The sequence below is a fragment of the Patagioenas fasciata genome, chromosome 3 (genome assembly GCF_037038585.1).
Source record: "Patagioenas fasciata isolate bPatFas1 chromosome 3, bPatFas1.hap1, whole genome shotgun sequence".
NCBI classification, from domain to species: Eukaryota; Metazoa; Chordata; class Aves; order Columbiformes; family Columbidae; genus Patagioenas; species Patagioenas fasciata.
This window is the reverse complement of record NC_092522.1, coordinates 24,319,395-24,339,182: the sequence shown is the minus strand read 5'-3', so window position 1 is coordinate 24,339,182 and position 19,788 is coordinate 24,319,395. Positions and strand designations below refer to the sequence as shown.

The 19,788-nt window shown below is 37.1% G+C and overlaps 1 protein-coding gene across 2 annotated transcripts in view; it reads right to left on the bottom strand.

Moving 5' to 3' along the window:
- Window positions 1-19,788, bottom strand: part of NVL (nuclear VCP like) — a 42,805-nt gene that overhangs the window by 20,877 nt on the left and 2,140 nt on the right. For both annotated transcript variants that reach the window (XM_065833502.2, XM_071805950.1), the window contains exons 3-17: window positions 18,737-18,789; window positions 18,551-18,647; window positions 17,584-17,638; window positions 16,790-17,056; window positions 15,580-15,706; window positions 15,209-15,285; window positions 14,785-14,919; window positions 13,190-13,291; window positions 11,292-11,409; window positions 10,677-10,821; window positions 7,569-7,836; window positions 4,877-5,095; window positions 4,154-4,258; window positions 3,300-3,362; window positions 1,814-1,933 (exon numbers count right to left, since the gene is read on the bottom strand). In XM_065833502.2, the coding sequence (XP_065689574.1) occupies window positions 1,814-1,933; window positions 3,300-3,362; window positions 4,154-4,258; window positions 4,877-5,095; window positions 7,569-7,836; window positions 10,677-10,821; window positions 11,292-11,409; window positions 13,190-13,291; window positions 14,785-14,919; window positions 15,209-15,285; window positions 15,580-15,706; window positions 16,790-17,056; window positions 17,584-17,638; window positions 18,551-18,647; window positions 18,737-18,789 (1,951 nt within the window). The remainder of the gene's footprint in view (window positions 1-1,813; window positions 1,934-3,299; window positions 3,363-4,153; window positions 4,259-4,876; window positions 5,096-7,568; window positions 7,837-10,676; window positions 10,822-11,291; window positions 11,410-13,189; window positions 13,292-14,784; window positions 14,920-15,208; window positions 15,286-15,579; window positions 15,707-16,789; window positions 17,057-17,583; window positions 17,639-18,550; window positions 18,648-18,736; window positions 18,790-19,788) is intronic.

Below are 19,788 nucleotides of genomic sequence, written 5' to 3'. Positions count from 1 at the left end.
AAAAAGAGAAACTTATCAACAAAACTGAGGAAACAGTGGGAACGTGAATATGTCAAAGTACGCGGAAAAAAAGATCCACTAGCTCCCTGGCCTGAAACACTGATCAAAGTTTCTTTTTCACGCTTTTCATGTAGCTGCATTCTGGATTTCTACTATCATAGCCTCAGCTTGTTTCCACCCCAAATTCACGCTACCTATATGCCTACCACATATTTTAACACGTAATAAACCCTTTCTTTCCCATTAAAAATGATGGGCTCACTTGAAGTACACATACGTATTTATACTCATCATTCCCCCATTTATCTCAACAAGAACACCCAAAATTTATCAATATTGAGGTTTTGAAAAAAAAATAAAAAGTTCTCCAAATATTTAAACTTCTGAAACAATACTTTCAGCAGCTGAGGTACTCCAAGTTAAATGTTAACTCCATAGTACTGACATTTTATAAGCAAACTCAACAGCTTAATCTGAATTTCATTCTAGAGTTGGGGAGACAAAGCAAGCACAGGAGCTGGAGAACAAGAGTTCAATTATGCAGTAAAACTGCTTGATGATTTTGAAGAATGTTGTTCTATGTGTTACTGTTTTATTTTAAACATACAAAAAATACGAGTCCACCTATGGATAATTAGAATATGTGGTGGCGCACAGGTCTCAAAAAGCCAATGGAAACAGTAAACATCCCTGAATTTCAATTATGAATTCCAAGGACTGTCACCAGTATCAGAGTCTGAGTAATAAAGTCACCAATCTCCTGCCCAGACCTCTACATGGTTAAAGGAGGCTGCGAAGAGCAGGGGTGGGCTTATAGGCACCAAGTTGCTGTCTGCTGCCGCCACCACAGAAATGAAATATAGTGAGGCCAAAGCACACCTGTTCCCCGTTCTTAGCTACCGTCTACATCTACCATGGTACCTAATACTGGACACCTTCTTTTATGGCTCTGTGGGAACCACCACCTCAGGACGTTCAAGAAGTCTGAACTTTTCAGCTTGGCTATCTTTCGCAAGAACTGACGTAAGCAAATTCAGAAGACAAGGTACGATTCAGAAACAGCTGATGAAACTTTCACCTACAGACTGGAACTACAGTCTTTCTGTTAAAGTAACTGATGACAATATCTGAACAGTACTCGACTTGTCAGTTGGAAACAGCAGCTTTTCTTTCAGTCGTCAATGTAGATGCACCAGTACAGTATCATAAAACAGATGCACTTCCTCTGCATAAAAACCAGAGCAGCTTTCCTTTCAGCACACTAACAGTTTGCACTAAGAAAAGAACACCCCCAAAAGCAGAAGTTAATCCTAGGTGTAGATAGTTTCTATTCCAAAAGAAAAAAATCAAGACAGAGCAAACTTCACAAGTGGAATAGCTCTGAAGTCTAATGCATTCCACTGACGCTCCTGCCTCAAATATTCTCATGGCCCAGTTCAGGTTGTTCAAACCAAGACATACTTCACGTGAGCATTATAGCTGCATGGAGCTATCAGGATTTGGCCACAAATTAAACACAATATTAACCTGCACTCCTTCATCTTTTCCTACAGTTCTGAACAGCCAAGTTGGTGGATTAAATACATATTCTCTGGATATTATTTTCTGTATGTGCATAGATACTAAAAAAAGCACTAACCTTTACAAAAATTGACCAACATATGTTTCCTTAAATATGAGAAAGCCCATCGGACTGTTTTTCTTGGGATCTACTGAATGTCGTACCCTTACAGGTACTTCTGTTGCTAGCACAATATCACAAAAGCTGCAGTTGAGATCATTCATTTACGGAGAGATTTTAAGATGAACTCACTTCACGGTCAGATCTCCGAGGACACAACGCATCGACTTCATCAAAAAATATAACACAAGGGGCTGAATTCCTAGCACGCTGGAATACTTGACGTACAGCACGTTCACTTTCACCAACATACTAAAACAAATGACAAATCACAGCAAAACAATGTAAGAGACAAGAAGATTTTGCCTGGGAAATCAGACAAACACACACAACAAAAAACACAGTTTTAAACACTGTTTAGGATGCTCTGCAGAGGAGAAATGCAACCTGCTAACCAGTTTACTTCTGTTAATGGTCTGTTATCTCTGTTTCCCTACTGATCAAGATTTACATGGTAACTACTTGTCAGCAGCTCTCTTCTGACAGTTTGCAGTACATTCAGAGTTTAATAGAATTCTGACTTTCTGGGGAATAAATCTAACTTGCAATCGTTCTGCTGATGAGAATTAACAAATACAGTCTTCATTAAGGACTCTGTTGTTCTTCAACTGTTTGTAAACAAAACCCATGAGCAATTTGAACACAATGAACATCTAAAGTTCATATAGCAGTTGCCTGAAAACAAGGGGGACTGGCAGTAGGGAACTGAAAAGTAAGCCAGAATTTCTCTCTGAATGGAGAATTGCAGGGGAAGCGTTGCCAGGTTGCAAATGCAAACACTTAATTTTTTCCAAACCAACGTATTTTGATACAATGTATGACTTAACACGGTCTCTGAATCACAGCCAGACATCATTTCTTCACTCCAGAAGGAAGTAGGGCTCCTCATTAACTTAAGAGTTATATTTTCTGCTTGTATCAGGACTTGAAGTACACATTAAAATAATGTTTGGGAAAGGAATAATCAAGTCCAGTATTTTGGTTTTATCTTCCACATTATCGATAAACAGGTAACTGCCACGGTGCTCTGAGATGTGGGCTGCAGCTGTCTTGTTCAGTTCAACACAATCTCTTAACTGTAAAAGGAACTGAAGTTATATCACAGCATTTCTAAGTCTAGTGCTTCAAAAACTCAGACCACAATACTTTTATCTGTTAACATTTAAAATCTTTAAAAATAATTCTGATCAAGTAGAAAACAACATTGTTTTCCAAGGTTTCAAGCTTCCATTAAGAAGATAAAACGACTGACAAAATACTGGAAGCTGCTGATTTGCAGTTAGTGATCAGCAGTTGTCCTCACTGTAGATTTGAATTTTGGGTTTTTTTTCCCATTTTTCATAAAAACAATGATAAATGTAGTTGGTCATTTAGAAATCCTGGTTCAGTTAGGAAGGCTCTGTCTGACCGGTAATTTAAACCAAGATATGTACTTAAACTACCCAGACACACTTTTCCTTTTCACATGAAAAACTTCACTGCTAAAAATTGTAAGCGCAGATTAAATGAGGCAACTTTGGTTGCACCACTATTGGTGTGTAATTATCAGGAATTCTGCTTGCCCCACACTTTGGACAAGAATCCCATAAGTAAGAAAAGCACCATGATTAATACATACCATATTTAGCAGTTCAGGACCTTTCACAGATATGAAGTTCAGTCCAGACTCATTTGCCACAGCCTGTCAAAAAGGGAAAGACACATGTATACATAATACACACATTTCTTCATGTTTTCTTTGCTTCTACCCATGGAGCAATAAATAAACTTAAGGGGAGGAACACAGTTATCAGCTGTTCATAAAATATAGAAAACAGCACAAAGTATAATTATATGCAATTAAGAGTGTGAGGGATGTGGGGAATTTAGCCAGGTGTTCTCTCTCTTCAGTGAGGCAGTGTTCTAGATTCACACCCCCCCATATTAACTGAAGGTGAAGAATTCTCAATAATTAGTGGGATGTAAAGAGATACTGAACTACACAGAAGTATTTGAAGAGCAAGATGAGTGGTCATCATGCAAGTTTCCAGATTGTGTGTTTACATGGGGAGGCCATAAGAACTGAAATGTTTGAGGAGAAGAAAAACAAAAGTATTTTCAGTAAAGTAAATGTAACAAATAAAAATACATAAATAGAGTGTAGCTACTTCCAAATATATAATGTAGTTACAGTGAAATATTCCATAGAAGTGGTTATCTAATAGAGTTTCTTCCCATCTTTGCTACTTTCTTCTTAACCAACTTAATTCCTTCACGTTTTACAGTAATTCCCTCCCAATTCAAGCAAAATAGTAACTTGATTACAAGAAAATCAAATTACTTTGGCACAGAGTTCCAAATTTCTTTTTATGACAAGAAGTGGTGCAAAAGCCAAGCTTCTGGCAGTGTCAGCTAGATTTGGTCATTCCTGCAGAAAACTCCACTTCAAGAAGATCCTCCAGTATTTTTAAACATGTTTAGAAAATGTATTACCTTAGCTAGCAGTGTTTTACCGCACCCAGGAGGCCCTGCAAGCAGGACACCAGCTGGAGTAGTCAGGCCCAGAGCTTTAAACTGCTCCGGGTTACGCACAGGTGCCTATAAAAGAAATTAGGATAATTATCTGTGGCATAAAACTTCTCATTTCAGTTTCAGTTAGAAGAAAAAACATTCATACGCATGTTATTTATTCCAATTTTTAGAGGCTAAAAGAATAAACAGTCAATCAGCATCTTATTATCTTGCACTGATAAGTACCCCAAAATGGAAGAAGTATCATTATTGAGAGGCAAAGATTTTATTTATTTAATTTCTTGTCTTAAGGTCTTAGAGTTAAGAATCCCTTTGACTGGCAGGGAGACTGCTGTTCTTACAGCTAACTCCAACTCTTTGTGTGGCAGCTGCATAACTAAGGTTATCGGTACAAAACTTTTAGAATACTTTAGATTCAGCAAAAATTAACATACTGAAAACTGAAAGCATGAATACAACAAGTGAAAGGTTAAATATATGCACCAGACTTGTAACAAATCTGAAAGCAAGCTATAGAAGTCTATTTTAAATTTAGATGTTGCAAAATTTCTAGTTTGTAGCATGTTAAGATGCAGGGGCAGCACATTATACCTTAAATAAATATTAAAAATCAAACAAGCATAGCTTTATTTGGTCTATATGGGGAAGTGCAAAGAAATCTTTGAAAGTAAGGTTAAGATATACCAATATTGCCATAGTCAGCTCCTCGCGAACATCCTCCAGGGCTCCGATATCTGCCCATGTCACATCAGGAATTGTGACAAAGCCTTCTCTCTTGGCAGAGGGTTGCACTGATGTCAGAGCAACAATAAAATCATTCATCTCAATGCACAGCTTCTGTAGCTGCTCTTCGGGCAAGGGCTCTTGCTTCTTCAGCAAATCCAAAAGTCTCTGCAATTCATCCTTACCGTACACGGAAAAGGAGAGAAAAAGATTATGCTCTGGATTAAATTTTTAGAACCATTTTTTAAAGGGCTTTTCCAAAGCAATACTTTCATAAACTGTAATAATAATTACTATAATTGTACATACGATGTACAGTACACACAAAATATGTAAAATAACATTAAAGCTTAACATTAATGATAAAAATGTTCCAGGATAGCCCTGTGTACATTCAACACTTGTGAAAGTACTGAGCTGACAGGCAATTTTGATTTAAATACTATAGAAACAGAGCTAGCACATGTATTTTGTCTTCAAATTCTTCCTACTGCTTCTCCCTCACTGATTAAGAAACAGTTCTTTCCATGCTGGAATTTCCAAAATATGTAGTAATTATGTGTATTAGTTCTGGTTTTAAGAAGAAATTGCTCTCAAGAGAAGATGAACAACTCTGCTGAACAGCACAATTTCAACAATTTGCAGAATATTCAGCTACATATAAACCTTTAAAACCCTTAACATACACTCTGAGATCATACATTTTTATTTAACATAATCTGATTTCAAGTAATCAACTCATTTCCTCAGGCTGATTAGACCTGTTTTTGTAACCAGGCCCTTTTTAAGCTGGGGTAAGCAGAATATAGCCACAGGGTGATGCTTTTCAACACTGTCCTGTCTTGCAGACCACAGTGCCCCAGGCAGGTACGTTCCAACTTCCCCAGCTGGTTCCTTATGGGGGAAACTGTCTGAGAAAATACTTGATCAAATAACTTTATACCTTCACAGCAGAAATGCATCCCAGTTCTAATACGGAAAGGCAGTATCAAGGCAAAGTGATACTGCACCACCTGTAAAACTATGCCGGAATTTTTATTATAAGATAGAGTGAGAAAAAAAAAATATCGTAAAAACTCTGTTCAGTTTCCACATATGGGAAAAGTATCACTTCCTATTTGTTGCAACTAAGATAGCTCTACAACTGACTACAAAGAAATGAAAGTGTTTATAGTGCCTGATACTCCTTTTAAGCCCTCCCTCCTCTTATTAATAGAACCATTAAGAGAAACTCAGAAATAGCAGAGACAACTGGGTTTATTTACTTGAATTGTGTGAATGATTTTTAAAGGTTTTGTATGTTTATTTTTCTATTATAGACATAATATAATGGCTTCAATGACAATACCCTGTATTAGACTATGTCAGCCTGCTGCCAGCTATCAAAATACAGCTTTGTTAGGATTAGACTTCCTCGCCCTCAATAACTCCTTTGATCATGGTGATGTTGATAAGAGCTGAACTACCTGCCCCTCCCTGCCTTTTTTTGGCCACATCAGGCCCCGGGAAACACTGGGACGTATGCAGTATGGTTATGTGACTCTAATACAAAGGCTTACTACAGCTTTTTACACTGTTTTTTTTGTTAATTACAATAACAGTTTTCTTTGACGGTCCTTCTAAAACCAGAATCTGATTGGATATTAGGAAAAATTTCTTCACAGAAAGGGTTGTGAAGCACTGGAACAGGCTGCCCAGGAAAGTGGTGGAGTCACCATCCCTGGAGGTTTTAAAAGACGTGCAGATTAGGTTCTTAGGGACAAGGTTTAGTGCTGGAGTAAGGCTAACACTTGGACTTAATCATCTTGAGGGTCTCTTCCAAACAAAACCACAAACACTTGGTCTTACTTCTCCAGACAAAACTTGAGTAAGCCTACACAAAATGAAGGTACATACTCCAAATTTTGAGTAGAGCCAAGAATTTTTATATAAAGATGTTCTCGTTCACTGCCCACAGTTTGTTATTTGGGCCACAGAATAATTCTGGCACTGGAAATGCTATTTTCTGCACCAGAGTTCCAGCCGTACTGCACATTTCTCTGCAGTTCAAATGATGTTGCTGACCCAGCTTTTGCACCAGATAGATACCTCTTCCTCAAACTTTCTATAGGTATCAGACACCACATGCGATTTGCCCCAAGTGATCACACAGCTGGAGGGAAACTGCAGGCCACATAAATACAGTTACAGTTAGCTGAAGTCTAGAGGTATCAGGTCAGGGAAGAGTTTCATGCACCACAATAGATATTTCACTGAAGGTACAGCAAAGAGCTTGGTAAAAACTCAAGTATAAGTCTGATATTCCTACAGTTCTCTTACAGTCAATACACTTTTGAAGAGAGATGTAACCACTATTCTAACCTCCGGTCTGCTAGAAAAAAAAAAAATACAAAAACAAAAAAACCAAGGAAAAAAAAGAAAGTTGTATAAAATATTAACATGATTTTTAAAAGGTGTGGGTTTTGGGAGCCACTTGTTCAGACCCATTATATGGGTCATTAGGAGTTAAGCTTCTGGCTTAGGAGCTGATAGTTCTAAATCTAAATTTAATATTATGTTAAATGTTTTAAGGATTTATGAGCAAAGACTTTCACAACTATTAAATGGCTCAATTCTTAAGACATCAGAAGCATGCGCTTCAAGGGAAAAATACCTTAGGGGGAAGTTCTCGTTGTTTGTTATCTTCCACCAGGAGGTCTGTTCCTGTTCCCATGCCTCCTTCCGCTGTGTTTCCTCCAGCATGTATGTGTTTCCCTTTCTCCTCCTCAGCTTTTATCAGGACTCTGTTCACCGTGCACATGGCTGCCTCACGACAAAGCGCCATCAGATCAGCACCTACATAACCCGGAGTCAGACGTGCTAAATGACGAAATTCAAAGGACTCCGGGAGCTTAAGTTTTCGACACAAAGTTCGAAGAATCCTAATCAAGCAGAGAGCAGAAGAACAACAAAATAATGATGAAGCTCTGGCTTTTTTTAGTTTCATATGAAAACAAGCAGCATTGACCTACGGTCTTCTCCAGTCCACATAAACTGAAGTAGTACAGTAGTAACAGTTTTCGCTCAACTAGGAATTAACCAATACTGAAAGCCACAAAATGATACTACATATTTCCTTTCAGTTCTTAAACAAAAACCAACAGCATCAACGAAGCAATGTCAGTCAGAGGGTAAAATTTAGTTTTGGTGTATCTAAATATTATACTTTAAACCTTAGTTTATGATTAAAAATGGACAAAGTATCTCAGAGCGTACTGCAGACAAACACACAAGTTATCTATTGAGATATTTAGTGTTGTATTCCTAACAACCTTAGACTGCATTGTCTTTTCTGTCACACTTCTATTTATCTATTGAAGAACATCCACAACAAACTAAGAATAGTTTCAGAATGAGACTGTGTGAGGAGTTCTTTCTTTTAACCATCAGTATCTTTGCTCTGCCACCTTCAATGGAATATGACTGCAAATATTTCCTGTGTCCCCAGCAGAATTTCCAATAGGCAACTCAGAACATATGTGTACACCTCATTTGCTACCTCGGCCTTATTCAAAACCTAAAGATACAGCTCCATATTCAGTTCCATCACTAATACAAACCAATTCTATGTAACTGACAGTGAAGTGCTATGTTTTGCACTTTTTTTAAAATGAGATTTTTTTCACTCTGTATCAAGGCTGAAGCTTTAATAACCTCCTTCAAGGTCCATCAAGACTTTCAGCTATTCTAAGCCAAGGACAACTGAAAACTACATGAACAGTCAAAAAAAAAACAACCAAAAGCCAATGTCACTGCACAAATACTGGCACTGAAGCAGAGGGATCAAATCAACTTGTTTAAAAACAGTAAAACATCACTTCACTGGGAAAATATTCTAAAAATGCAGCACAAACCAAAGAAGTGAAAATCATTAAAATACTTTCTAGTTCCAATGAGAAGTAGTTTAAATTATTTCCAGATGAACTAACGTAACCACAGAAAAGTTATGAAAAGAACGAGTTATTAAACTATTCAAATATCTGATATTATAATACATTTTGCCTGTTTGCCTCCCCCACCAACAAGTTCCATTGTCTCTCATTTAAATCTTTATTAGTGATATTAGCTTGGTTCTTAATAGTTTTTCATCCTGACAACAGCTGTAGCTAATCAAGTGATTCAAATGTAGAAAGACAAAAATTGCAAATGGTTCATTCCAAATTTGTGTCCAACATATATTATTTTCCTTCAATTGCTTCATGCATGCACAAGAAAACACTGCAAATAAAGCAAGATCTCCAGGTGCCTCCTCATCCTATTCCATGCCCCTAAGGATGCAGAACCACAGCTAGGTAGTTCAAATCATGCCTTCCACAGGACTGAATTATGATGTGGTAAATCAACACACTATAAGGACTTCTGTCTCTATATGACCCTTTTATTAAAAATAAAACAAACAAACAAACAAACAAACAACCCTCCCAACAAAAAACATGCAAAAACCAAAAGCCAATTTAAAGAGAAAATAAAATCGACAATTGCTGTAAACCTACACCCACAGGAACACGTACAAATAACTATACAGAACAATAACATGGACAAATGTGACTACACTCTAACTCAGGGGTAACTACTCCTACATTTATACAGTCCTAAAATTACATTCGGCCCTTTGAAAGCAACCATGAGACTGATGTGGCCCTGGTGAAAATGAGTTTGACACCCCTGCTCTAACTCATGAACAATCTCTACACACTATGATAGCTTTCCCATTCACAACTCCTTTAAAACAGTGCTAGTTCCAGGAATATAATAATTTTTAACATGAACCTATGAAATATCATAGAATCAGAACTATCATCGCTCAACTCTTCAGTTCTACCTCTAACCACTCTCATGTATTCCTGCGACCAAGAGGAACATAATTACTACAGGTCTGCAGATCTGCAAGAAGAAGAAACAAACAAACAAAAAGTGGAGGCATGGCCAGGAAAGGGGAAAAAAAAGAAAAAAGGTTGGAATGATGCCCAGTAGTGCTAACAACATGAAGTGAGCAATGCCACAGGCAGAATAATTTGCTTTTTTCAGCCTAGAAATTAGATTAGTTGAGCTAGAAGAAACTTATCCTTTTAACCTTTCTTTCCTTCCTGTAACAAGATAAGCCACAGCTGTTTTCACACTTCCCTTCCTGTCTTTTCTGCTGTTGTGGAAATGAGTAGCAGTTCCTTTTTAATTTTTTTTAATCTAGTCTGACAGTCACAGATCTTTGGAGTAAAAAGGGCCAGTTATACAAAACAGGATGACTGCAGCTCAGCTTAATGCCTTGACTGGTGTATTTCCATGAGGAATGGAATGGAATAATCTAGGCCTGCTGCTTAAGGTATGTGCTTGAGAGGACTAACAAACTGGCTATGCTTAATTTATGTTCCTAATTTAATAGTTACATAGGGAACACCAAAGACAGAATATTAACTTCCTGAACAACAGAAGAGATATATTTTATTCTGTAGTCTATACTGTTAAGGCACTTGAAAATCCATTAACATAACGCTAAAAGCAGATGTGCACACAGGAAAGGAAGCCACCCCAAATGTAGACACAGCAACCAAAACAAAGAGTAGATGTGCACTTAATGTCTTCTGAACTTTTCAGTGTGTGCTGACCCATAGGTGTGTACAGGCACAAACAGGACTAAACAAAATAATTTTCCTTAATTTACATGTTAAATTACATATTTCTTTATTAATTAATCAAAAAGAAGCTTAAACTTGATAACACTTACTTTTCTCTTGCAGCTTCATCTGGGATTCCCAAACAAATTTCTCGATCAAACCTCCCAGCTCGCCTCAGTGCAGGGTCCAGTGAGTCAGGTCTGTTGGTTGCTCCAATAACAAGGACCTGAGTAGTGGCACCCACGTTATTCAAGTCTAAAAGAAGGAAGCAAATTAGTATTCATACTCCCCCTCTCAACTTTGTCCCAGTATCTGTGTGACACCGTTTCTGCAACACACAATAACACTCAGAACAGCAGAGATAAACTTACCAACACTCATACTAAACTGCTCTTCATCCTTATTTCTACTACCTAGAACATATTTTTTGCACAATCAAGCGAAAAGAAGCATTTCAAATACCATTTGAAATATTTTCCCATTATTTCTGTTCATAGAACAGACAGGCTTATATAATGCTGTACAGACCACAGTGAAAATAATGTAGAAACATTCCCTCAAGTTTATTAGAATTTTCCAACCACCTCCAGGCAAAATGTGCCAAAATATGAAAAATTATTACCACTATCTCTACTAAAGTAACCACAAGTCACTACTGAAGGAAAGCAGACAGTAAGCCTGATAATCAGAAAGTTTATCTTCGTACAGATATTCCTGAAACTGACCATCCATACAAGTCAGGAACTGAGCAACAATTCTCCGCTCCATGTCCTTTGACGCAACTTCTCTTTTTGGGGTGATTGCATCGACCTCATCGATGAAAAGGACACATGGTGCAGTAGACTGGGAGCAAGAAATATCAGTAATTACAAAACTGCACTGACGTAGTGTATTATAGTAGAGAATGAGTAATAATTATTGACCAGAAAATCTGAAAAAATTCAAAGTCTGCTGCACAATCAACCTGTCCTGGAACAATTCTGTTGATCATACTGACTACCTGGAGAGCCACCAGACTATGAAACTTTGCTGAGCTGAGCCTATGAAATAATTAAGGCATGAGATCAAAATTTCTCTATATATTGTTTAAAATTTAAATGTACTTCTATGTTGATGTTTTCCACAATATTCCATTCTGACTGCTTACTTGCTTAAGTCCAGAAAAGAAAATCAGATAAAGCCCGTCTGATTTGGGGGTTTTTTTGTTTGTTTTGTTAGTGACATTAGAGCTGTGGAATGTCAAGAGCTACTGCTAAGGACACACATAATGAAACAAAAGGAGCAGTGGGTGGTCATAAAAAATGATCTGCCAGCTTCACCATTACTCCAGAGCCTGACCGTGCTCAAAGAGTAAAAAAGAGCAACATGCAAGTCCTCCAAGTGTTCCAAAATTCCATGTACTTCATAAAAAGCCAACATTATTATAGAAAAATAACTACTATAACCAATAGAATAGTGTTTAATTGACATATGATTATTAAAAGTCTCAAAAAGCACTAGTAGTGCAAAGGAATACTCAAGGAAAACACTAGACCCATCTTCAAACAAATACTAGAAGCACATCTAAAGAAACAGTCTTTTAAACCCCATGCAGTCTGTGTTTTCAGGTAGCAATTGCGCCATCTAGTTGTCATTCACTTTTCCGTTATGTCAGAGAGGAAAAAAACGCAACTAAGTTATAAAGATTCCGCAGTACATGCATAATTCTAGTGGAACCATGTCTTTTTTCCATGCACAAAAATTAGTACACAAACTAAGTGGAAAAGCTACATAAGTAAATGTGAGGGACTATAAGGCAACAGATTTTATATTTAAATATATTTTATGCATACATTTCTTCAAAAATAACTTTTATAACAACCTCACCTCAGTCACTATACATACATAAGATACGTAACTTCTAATAACCCTGTGCAATCACTTAGTTAATTTTATTCTAAACAACAGCTTAACAAGGATTTCTGAAAATTAAAATGCAGTGTGAACTGGAAACATACTAATAATCTAACAGCTCCACAATCAATCTTTTTATCCTGTTTAGCATTCTTTTTTACAGCTACATACTCAAAACATCCATATACTGTTGTGGGGGACAGTAGAAAAATGGAGCATTCTCAGAGGTCAGGAACAGAAAATTGTCCTCATGAATCTGGAAGTCGCACCAAAGCAAGACTTCAACTGTAACTTGACTCCCGCTCTTGTATTTGTCCCAAATTTCTTACTTTATACCTAAGACCCCAAAGTCTTAAGTCTCTCACATTGACTCAAATTTCATGCCATAAAAAAAAAAACAGCAGAAAAACTGCTCTTACATATTTTTTTCATTGTATTTATCAAGCCAAGCAGCTTCAACTAGGTAAATAATGTGTGTTTCTCCCTTTACATTGATATGATCAGCTCTCTTTTGTCCAGATTTCAGAATAGTAATCTTTGTGCTCTATGACAGCGTGACACAGTACAATTGAATTCTGGTCACAGAGGGGGAGACACTATGACTTGTGTGCAGCAGTATAAAGATTCACTCACTAATATTCACTCCAATTCAAACCACAGCAATGAAGTATGAATCTTTACAAAGAAAAGGACAAACAATGCACAGTGTTATTTCCCATGGGTGTCTCACCACAGCCTGCTCAAACAATTCTCTCAGTTTCTGCTCGGATTCCCCTGACACTCCAGACACGATCTCTGTTGCTGCCACTTTCAGCATCGGGAGCTCAAGCTCCTGAAAGAGACAAAGAATGTTTTATGATGCATCCAGAGGTTAGAAACGTTGCTCTCCTCGAGTACAAATATTTTCCAGTATGACATCTTTTACACCTAAAGACTAAATCTTAAAGGGCTCTTAAAAAAATACAAGTAGCATCCTCTAATTTAAAATGGGTCTCTTTGCACCTTGGTCCCCAACTCAATCCTTTAAAACACATACATTCCAGGTCATGCCTGGGCCCCATTCTTGAGAAAATCATCTCTTTCCATCTGAAACAAATCCATTACTTAGTAGTGTGGAAGAGATCCCCACCAGATTTAGTTCCTTTAGTCTTGCTCTAGAAATGTCTGAGCAGTATTGTACAATAAGATACTTGTAAACTCACAGGCAAGGTCTTCTGTTATTAAAAAATAAAAAAAAGATTAACTTCGATAGACTGTAGCAGAGTAGTGCTACAGGTAGCTGCAGACTATTTCAAGTTCTTTTAATGACATCTTAAAAAATCCCAGTTTATACAGATCACAGCCACCACAGGCTCTACCTGGGGCTTGGAGGAGAATAACCTTGAATAACTATTGAAAATATCTTATTTAAGAAAATAGCTTAAGAAGTAGTCATTAAATTTATCTCATCTCTGAACATTTTTCACTTGTGTCATATTTCTTCCCTTATATTAGTAATCTTCCAGGATATGAACACCCACTAAAGTATTTAATAATCACAGATTCATTCAACAGGTACTTTTTTATAGTAAGGCATTAAAAAGAAAAAAATATATATTTTGAATTAAAACATTTGACATATAGTGTCAGAAGGGTCTAATGAACATTTAAGTAATCAATATCAGTATTTTCTTTAAATGATAAAAGCTGTACTACAAAAATTCATCATTTACATATAACTAAATTTAAGGTTATAGTGTGACACTTAAGGAACAACTGTATTAAAGACAAACAAGTGTCTGTGGTTATCACTGAACAGCCCTAAGTAGCCCCCAGATTTACATCCAAAACAGATACAGAGCAGCACAAAAGCCCCACCACACACCACGCTGTCAATAACGTTTGGCATAGGCGAGGCAACATCTGATTTTGGAATCTAGAAATCACTGTTTAATGGATGCCACCCAATAGAATCAACATAGTGTCTCATAAAAGATGGTATGGTTGAGTCCAGACTTAAAAGACTACGGTAAATTTAACCAGAAGTATCTCCCATTTAGCCTTCGCAATACCCGTGCCTATACTGCTGTCCTGGGAATGCCCCAAACAATTAAGTCAAACATAAAACCCTGTCACTGTGTCCCATCTTCATATGAGGTTCTATCAAATACAGATGGCATTTAAACAAAGGAAGTGAAATTTAATGTATTTTAGACTAAGATAGGAAGGAAAGAGATTTAAAAAAAAAAGAGAGAGAAAAAGATCTAGTCTATCATGAAGAAGGATTATTTCGTTTCTTCCTAAGTAGAACTGACAAAGAGAAGTGTAAATGTAAAGCTATCTCACCCCAGCAATTGCCTGTGCAAGCAGCGTCTTGCCACATCCTGGAGGTCCATGTAAAAGAAAACCACGAGGTGGAACCACACCTAAGTGGTTATAAACTTCAGGATGACGGACATGAATGAGCATCTTGCATATTTCCTATTAAGGACAATAGAGACCTCCATTTAAATCGAAGAAATTAGTATTATAGATTGCTACTATTATAGATAGGCCAAAATAAAGGTAAGTTCTGTTTATTAATATAATCTCAGTGACTGCTTTCCAATAGATTTGCCAAAGAAAAAAAAAAAACAAAACTTTGTCGCTGTTGGTATAAGCAGCTATTCTCAGTGCCATGCAGACTAATTCTGACACATTTTGTTTGTCACGTTTCATGTGACATTTTATTCAGAGCATTCTGTATCTCACAACAAAAAATTTCACTAACCTGTAAAGTTTCATCATTGCCTCCTATGTCTTCAAACGTCACTGAAGGCCGGTAAAGCTCTGGTCCCTTACTTCTAACTGTAAAGGAGGAAAAGTCATGCAAATTTAGACATGGCATGATAGTAAGTTGCTAACACCAAACAAGAAAGAACTCAGCCTACGTAGTTATATAAGTACATGGAGCAGTATTATTTTTTGGTAGTAGACACAGGATTGGAATATTGATTAGTACAACATTAAGACTAAATTTCTTAACAAAATGCTCAAGGCCACTTCTCTGCACCTCAGTGTAAAACACTTTCCTGGCAATGGGATTCCACAGTCAAAAACCACGTGCTTGTTTGGAGCAGCGGGCCAAAAATAACTTCTCACCTTTCTCTTTAAGTAAGCCAGCCTCAATTTCTTCATCTACATCTGGAAATTCTTCTTTTTTTCTTTTTGTTCTCTTACCCTTTGTCTTCTTTCTTTCACTCTCCAAGACAGAAAAATCTGTTGATTTCTAGGGCATAAAACCAGAATTATATGTACAAAATCTTCCAAGTCAGTGAATTTCTGCAAATAGTTAACAAAATGTGTGTCTATGGCGGCTAACTTATACACATTATAGACCAGCAAGGCAGGAATTTAACTCCTCCTTTTTGTAGGAAATCAATATTTTTTTTACATAGGATTTGCCCTTTTTTTTTTTTTAAGGGCTGATTACATTAGCCACTTTTTTTGCTTTTTTGCTAAGGGTACATACTTAAAAACAAAAAAATCCCAAACTCCACCACTCCCCCCGCCCCGAAAAAAAAAAAAAAAAAAAAATCCCCAAACTATTGACTAAAAATCAGAGACCAGTTATTTTCATACCAAAAAGCAATCTACTTTGGGCATGTATGAAACAGTATCAATGTATGTACTCCAACAGAAACAATTTTTATTAAGTCATGAGTGGCTGTAAGAAGATATTCAGTGCTGACACAAGTTAATTGCATGTAAGAAAAGGACTAATACAGGAGAAAAGAAATAAAGAGGTTCAATGATTAAAGCTGGTTTTGTTCATGTTTTTTGTTTCGGTTCGTTTTTTTTTTAGAATACAGTATGGCTACAGCAAGCCACATGCTTCCTGACTAGTTAGGCTGCTCACGGGCAAACAGAATAAATAACAGCTAAGTTCCAGTATGGGCACTAATCTGGGTCTCCCTAATACCAAGCACTACATTTTCCTCAAAAAATATGGAGGAAATATATAATTTCATGACTTCTTACCTCTCATATAAACGTACTTGAAATGGGCCAGAAGGTTCAAAAATTGCTTCTGGCACAGTAGAGCCATGGGCTAAGCCCTTTCTTCTTCAGAAACCAAGCTAAAAAACAAGTACTCCATGGGGCTTAAGCCCATCTTCCCTTTCTGTTTAACATGTTCACTATCTTTAAACACAGAATGCATGTTTGTAATAAAAATAATACATTCTACACATCCAGAAAGACACACAGTCCTTTTGGTCTCAGTATCACCCTTCAAAGGCCTGTCAAATTACACCAGAAATTACATTTAGAATTGCTACTTAAATCACATTGGGTTTGTAAAACACGATACCTCAGAAATCAGTTTCTTTCCATCTCCTTCTCCGTCCTCACAAAGGTCAATGAAAAAGTCTTTTCCACACGGAGTTTTATCAATGAACCAGCCACCTTCAGAGAGGCGCATTTCAACTCGTGTTCCTGGTGTGACGGTGCTTGTTTGAGGTGCTGTTCGCACAGGAGGGGGAGTTTCCACTGGCTCATATTTTGGAGTGGTTGGAACAGAATCAGGATTTCCTTTCTTGTATAAGCTCAGCAGGGAACTGTTCATATGATTTGCAGACTGCAGATTCGTATATTTTAAAAGAAAATATATGTCATAACTTGTAATATATATATTAACAGGCCAATGAAAACTGTTTCATATACACCATTTAGCATTATCCCTGCTGGAAAAAGTAGTCACACACCTTCCAACCCGCTCCTCTGAAAATCAAATAACTGCACACAAAATTACATCTGCTGGTTGAAGAGGCAACAGCGTTTGCAATTTACCCTGAAATAAGCCCTGTTAATTGACAGTTACTTCTTTTAGAAATAGCCAGATATATCAGTTCCTTCAATAATTTCATAGCCAAGTCTTTCGGGCCCTCACTGTGCTTTCTTGAAAAGTGATTCCTTGACACAGGTTATTCCTTTTTCTTCAGAAAACAGCCTCCTTTTAGCTCTATAGATTCCCAGCTGGAATTGCCAATTCCGACTACATCTCATCTTCATCTCCACTTTCAAACTCTCCAAGTGCATTGCAATCTCACAACACAGAATTGTGTATTATGCAAATATAAACAATCATAATAAAATAAAACTTACTAAATCTTCTGGATAATCATCATAATCAGAGTCATCTGTGGCACTTTCTGCAGTCCTTTACATGGAAGGAAGACAAAAACTATTAATGTTTCAGAGCAGAACTGCAAATGAGACACCCACAAAAGAAAACAAATGCAATTTCCACAGTGTTGTTCCCCACAACCATGATATGTAGCCAAATGGAGACAGACTCCTGACTAGCATGTTCTGAATTTACTACTATGAAGAGTTTAAAAAAATCATCCTTACTAAGTCCATGATGAGTTGGATCAACTTCGCAACCTTGCTGAAAGACAGTCCTAAAAATAACTGAGGTAGGACCAATCTGACTCAGTTCACCTAGAGATCACACGGTCACCAATGCCGGCACAAGGGAAGTGGCATTAAAGCCAATCACTGCTGAACCAGACTAGTCCTTCTGACTACAATGTCCTCATCTCCCATGAGGCCCTGAATATCTATCTAAGGTTAGAGAAAACAGAACAGTCCATGAGACCATGCACAGGGGTAGGAGTTAGGAAAACTTAACTCCAGTCTCCTACCCAGTGGTGATTTACTCTGCGTAGCCTGTCTTGTAGTCTTGTCTCTCATATTTAGCTAATATCTCTCACACTCAAGAAAGATTAAGAACAGAACAAAACAAAACAAAGGAAGTGAATCACATGAGGATGGGGCTTTATGTGGAAAACTATCAAGGAAGTCCCCAAGGATATCCACTAATTCAGGGCTGTATGTTCCCCATAACAGAGAAACCACAATTGGCTCCAGTATCAGTTCATCTTCAGTGAAAAAAGTGCTTCCATTAACTACCGGCAGTTTCTGATGAAGAGAAGCCAATGGGAAATCAAGGATTTGTCTGTAACCTTGAAACTACCAAAATGTAATAATATGAATACGGAAAGCTTCAAATAAATGCTAAATACTAACGGCATTAGTAAAGTAATCTAACAGTAAAAATTGTTCTTACTCATTTTTCTCATGTTGTCTTGCTCTTTTTGCCACATGTTCAGCTTCTAAAACTGCTAAATCTTCACGTTCTTTTTCATTACTGATTATTCCAAACACTGAAAGAAAAAGTTTAAAACATGCTAAAAAACTAGCCAAAGTATAATAGAAGAATTTGACGTCTTGGACATAATACTAACAGAACTACCTTTTTCAACTTGTATTCTAAAAGCATTTCTTTTCCTTCTTCCATAATCTGCACTGAAAAAAGCAAAATAAACAGGTTATATCAATTGCTCTCCCCCCTCAAATAAATACATTGTAAATTGATAGTTATGCTTCTACATAAGTTCTTATTAAAAACCAACTAGGCGAAAACATGAATGTTGTTTTCTTAAGTCTGGAATAGTTCAATCACTGTGATGAAACAAACCCACTAAACTACACTGGTCTCCAAAGGTATGTTTAGTAAAAATTATCAATGTCCTCTAACTGTAGATATAGAGAAGCAGCAATGTGCACATGAGCACACTGGATTCTATTTCACAACACTACCAATTCTTTAATTTCAGTTCCGACAAGACCATACAGACACAGGACTATAGTCTAGAAAGGACAGTTCAGCAAAGAATAACTGTGATGATTAATAGTAAAGTCAATATGAGAAAATCTGATTCAATAAACATCCTTCGATGCAAACAAAAGTCATCAACCTCCTGCCTTCACTTACTGTGGTTATACTTATTTGCTTTTATACAACAGCTGACAGGGAACAAACAAACCAAAGCAAAACCCCAAGATCTGTAAGCATCCTGAGCAAGGACTTTGGCTCCCTTTCTCTAACAAGGCACAAATAAATAGACTCTGCAAACATAAATTAATATACTTCTCCACACACCCACCAATGACCTACTGAAATATAATCTTGCTCCCCACCCAGAGAAGCACAACAGCCTAAAAATAATTCGACTGACTGTCCTGCTGAGCAACTGAGCAAGAGTCAGTGTCTTACTGAATCCCACATCTCCCCTATCTGCCTGTACTGAAGTGTTATTTTCCCTCTTATTTTAAGTCCACCGCAGTAAGGACAAACATGTTGTAATGGATCTGTTGCTGTTTAATTTAAAAACAAACAAAAAAACCCACAAACCACAACCAGATCTTACTATGCCAATGCATTAATAAAATATAAGTTACCAGGTATACTGGCAGAGGAAAGTACTGGAGTGGAAATTATCTTACTGTTTCAATCACCCTCAA